Source organism: Nuphar pumila, chromosome 9 (assembly GCF_984573655.1).
Source record: "Nuphar pumila chromosome 9, dmNupPumi1.hap1.1, whole genome shotgun sequence".
Classification (NCBI taxonomy): domain Eukaryota; kingdom Viridiplantae; phylum Streptophyta; class Magnoliopsida; order Nymphaeales; family Nymphaeaceae; genus Nuphar; species Nuphar pumila.
Genome location: NC_143257.1, coordinates 4,261,693 through 4,264,319, shown reverse-complemented (window position 1 = coordinate 4,264,319; position 2,627 = coordinate 4,261,693). Strand labels below are relative to the sequence as shown.

At 60.2% G+C, this 2,627-nt stretch overlaps 1 protein-coding gene across 1 annotated transcript; it reads left to right on the top strand.

Annotated features, from left to right (window-relative positions):
- The first annotated feature begins 375 nt into the window (after positions 1 to 375).
- Positions 376 to 2,169, top strand: LOC149828251 (U-box domain-containing protein 39-like). Its single transcript, XM_090017475.1, has one exon. The coding sequence runs from the start codon at positions 417 to 419 to the stop codon at positions 1,962 to 1,964; it is 1,548 nt and encodes a 515-aa protein (XP_089873601.1). The 5' UTR covers positions 376 to 416; the 3' UTR covers positions 1,965 to 2,169.
- The last annotated feature ends 458 nt before the right edge of the window (positions 2,170 to 2,627 follow it).

The window sequence follows — 2,627 nt, the reverse complement described above, 5'->3', positions numbered from 1 at the left end:
AGCTCACGAGCTGAGCCAAGCTTGGCTGATTCAGTTCGTTTACCAGCCTTAGGTTGGACATACAAGTTTTTTATATGAATCAACTCGGATGAGGTCCAAAACCAGACAAATCCATACCCGACCCGTTTCCACAACAAATCCTAGGGGTGTTTTCGTCGTTCTTCCACAAGTGAGGCCGGCTCCATAACTCATCTCCCTATGTACTTTCGACCAATGATATTGCGTAATTGTACGGGCCCACGGAAATGCTGCCGCTTGATTGGTCAGAGGAGTCAACCCCGATGAGATAAACGATCATTGGATCCCACGGAAGGTTAACGACGACCGGGCGCGCGATAAAGACAACCCACGAGACCACGCCCGAGTCTCTCTCTCTCTCTCTCTCTCTCTCTCTCTCTCTCTCTCTGACCAAGGCCATGACTAGTTTCCCGTCGCCGTCGCGGAAGCTGCCGGACGGCGTATCGTGGCCGTCGGAGTACCTCTGTCCGATCTCCTTGCTGCCGATGTCCGACCCCGTCATCCTCTCCTCCGGCCAGAGCTATGAGCGCAACTGCGCCTACGCCTTGCTGGACTCCGGCCAGACCCGCTGCTGCGTCACCGGGCAGCCCCTCTCCGCCGACCACCCCTCCTTCCTCATCCCCAACCTCTCCCTCCGCACCTCCATCCACCGCTTCTGCCAGTCCTCCGGCCTCCTCGCCCCTTCCCCGCCGTCCATCCAGGACGCCTACCTCCTCGTCAACAACTTACTTCAGCCCACCTCCGCCCCACGCTCACCTGTCCGGCCCCGTCCCTCTGCCCCTTCGGCGCCGCCCATCGAAGCCCGCCTCGTCCACTCCGCCACCAACTTCGGCCCTAATAGCGACCCTGTCTTGCCCTTGACCCTCCCCTCGAGATCCGCAGTCACTTGCCCAGTTGGAGATGCTAGCACATCTTCTGCTTCAGCACGAGGAGGTGCCGCCCCGTCTCGGTTCGCGGAGAGGCTCTTGAGCCACGAGGAGGCGGAGCAGGAGAAGGCCGTTTGGGATCTCCGGCAGCTCACGCGCGAAGACCCCTCCTGCCGGCTGGGGCTCGCGGCCGACGAGGGACTCCTCAGGGCCCTGCTCGAGCTCACCGCCTCATTGAGCCCGCGGGCGCAGAGCGACTTGTTGGCGGCGATCGTGAACCTGTCCCTCGAGAAGCACAACAAGGTGCGTCTGGTCCGGGCCGGCGCCCTCAACTTCCTGGTGGGAGCGCTCCGGTGCGGGTGCGGCGAGGCGAAGGGCCACGCCGCCGCGGCGCTCTTCAGCCTCGCCGCCGAGGAGGAGAACCGGACCGTGATCGCGGTCATCGGCGCGATCCCGCCGCTGCTCTGCCTCCTCGGCCCGGCCGGGGGCGGCGACCTCGCCGCCGCAGAGGACGGGGCCATGGTGCTCTACTACCTCTCCCTCCAGCAGGCCAACAACACGAAGATTATCCGGGCGGGCGCCGTACCGATCCTAGTGAGGCGCGCGAGGGGCTCGCCAGGCCCCGGCGGCGTCCAGGAAGACGGCAACCTCCGGGCGCGGTGCTTCATGATACTGTACAACATCTCGGTGGTGGAGGAGGGGCGGAGGGCGCTGCTCCGCTCCGAAGCGCTCGCCGTCGCGACAGAGGCCGTCGAGCGGGCGACCGGTGCCGGGCCGGTGGACCAGCACGCGCTCGCGCTCATGGTGAAAATGGTGGGGAGGGGGGCCGCGAGACTCGTAGAAACCAGTGCCGATTCCGCCCTCCTCCGGTCGGTGAGGAGGCTTGCCGCCGTCGCCACCGGCCGGACCAAGGAGAAGGCCTCCGCGCTGCTCAGGGTGCTCAAGGAGGCCCAGGTGGCAGGGATCGATGGTGGTGGTGGTGGTGGTAGCGTCGGCGGTGGGTGGGAGGTCCCGACACCGCCGCGGGCCAACTTCGCCGGATGGCGCAGCTCCCCCGGCCCCAATACAACCCGCTTGTGACCTGAGACCGGTCCACGCCAGCTCTCGAATGCGTATGAAAAGCGTTTTGGAGATTTTCTTTTTTTTTATTCCTTTTATTCATGGATTTGTTCGATTTGTTGTATCGATAATTTTTGTGGGGTTTTTTTTTTTGTTATGTTTCTGGTTTCTTGTATAAAAAAAAGATATATGTATATGAAAGGTTATTTTAATTTTTTGATGACAAGAACCCTTGCGTAGAATCGGGTCTCTTAAGGGTATGTTTGATGGCTTGTATGAGATTGAACGAAATTAACAAAAAAGAACGAAATAGACATTGATTCTAGGGGTGGCAATCGGGTACGGTTGGCGGGTCGACCCGACGGGTTGACGGGTCAGTATACTTGAACCCGACCCGTTTAATAAACAGGTCAATTGTGGCAAACACGAGCCCGACCCGTCAACCCATTTAATAAACGGGTTGGGTCGGGTCAACGGGTTGGCGGGTTGGCGGGCGGGTCGGGGTCGGGTAAACGGGTTGACGGGCGAGTCGGGTTCGGGTAAACGGGTTGACCCGCCCGCCTAACCCATTTATTAAAGAGGTCAGCCGAGTTGGCGGGTTGGCATACCCGTAACACAAACCCGACCCGTTTAATAAACGGGTTAGGCAAGTCGACTCATTTATTAAACGGGTTAGTTTAAGCC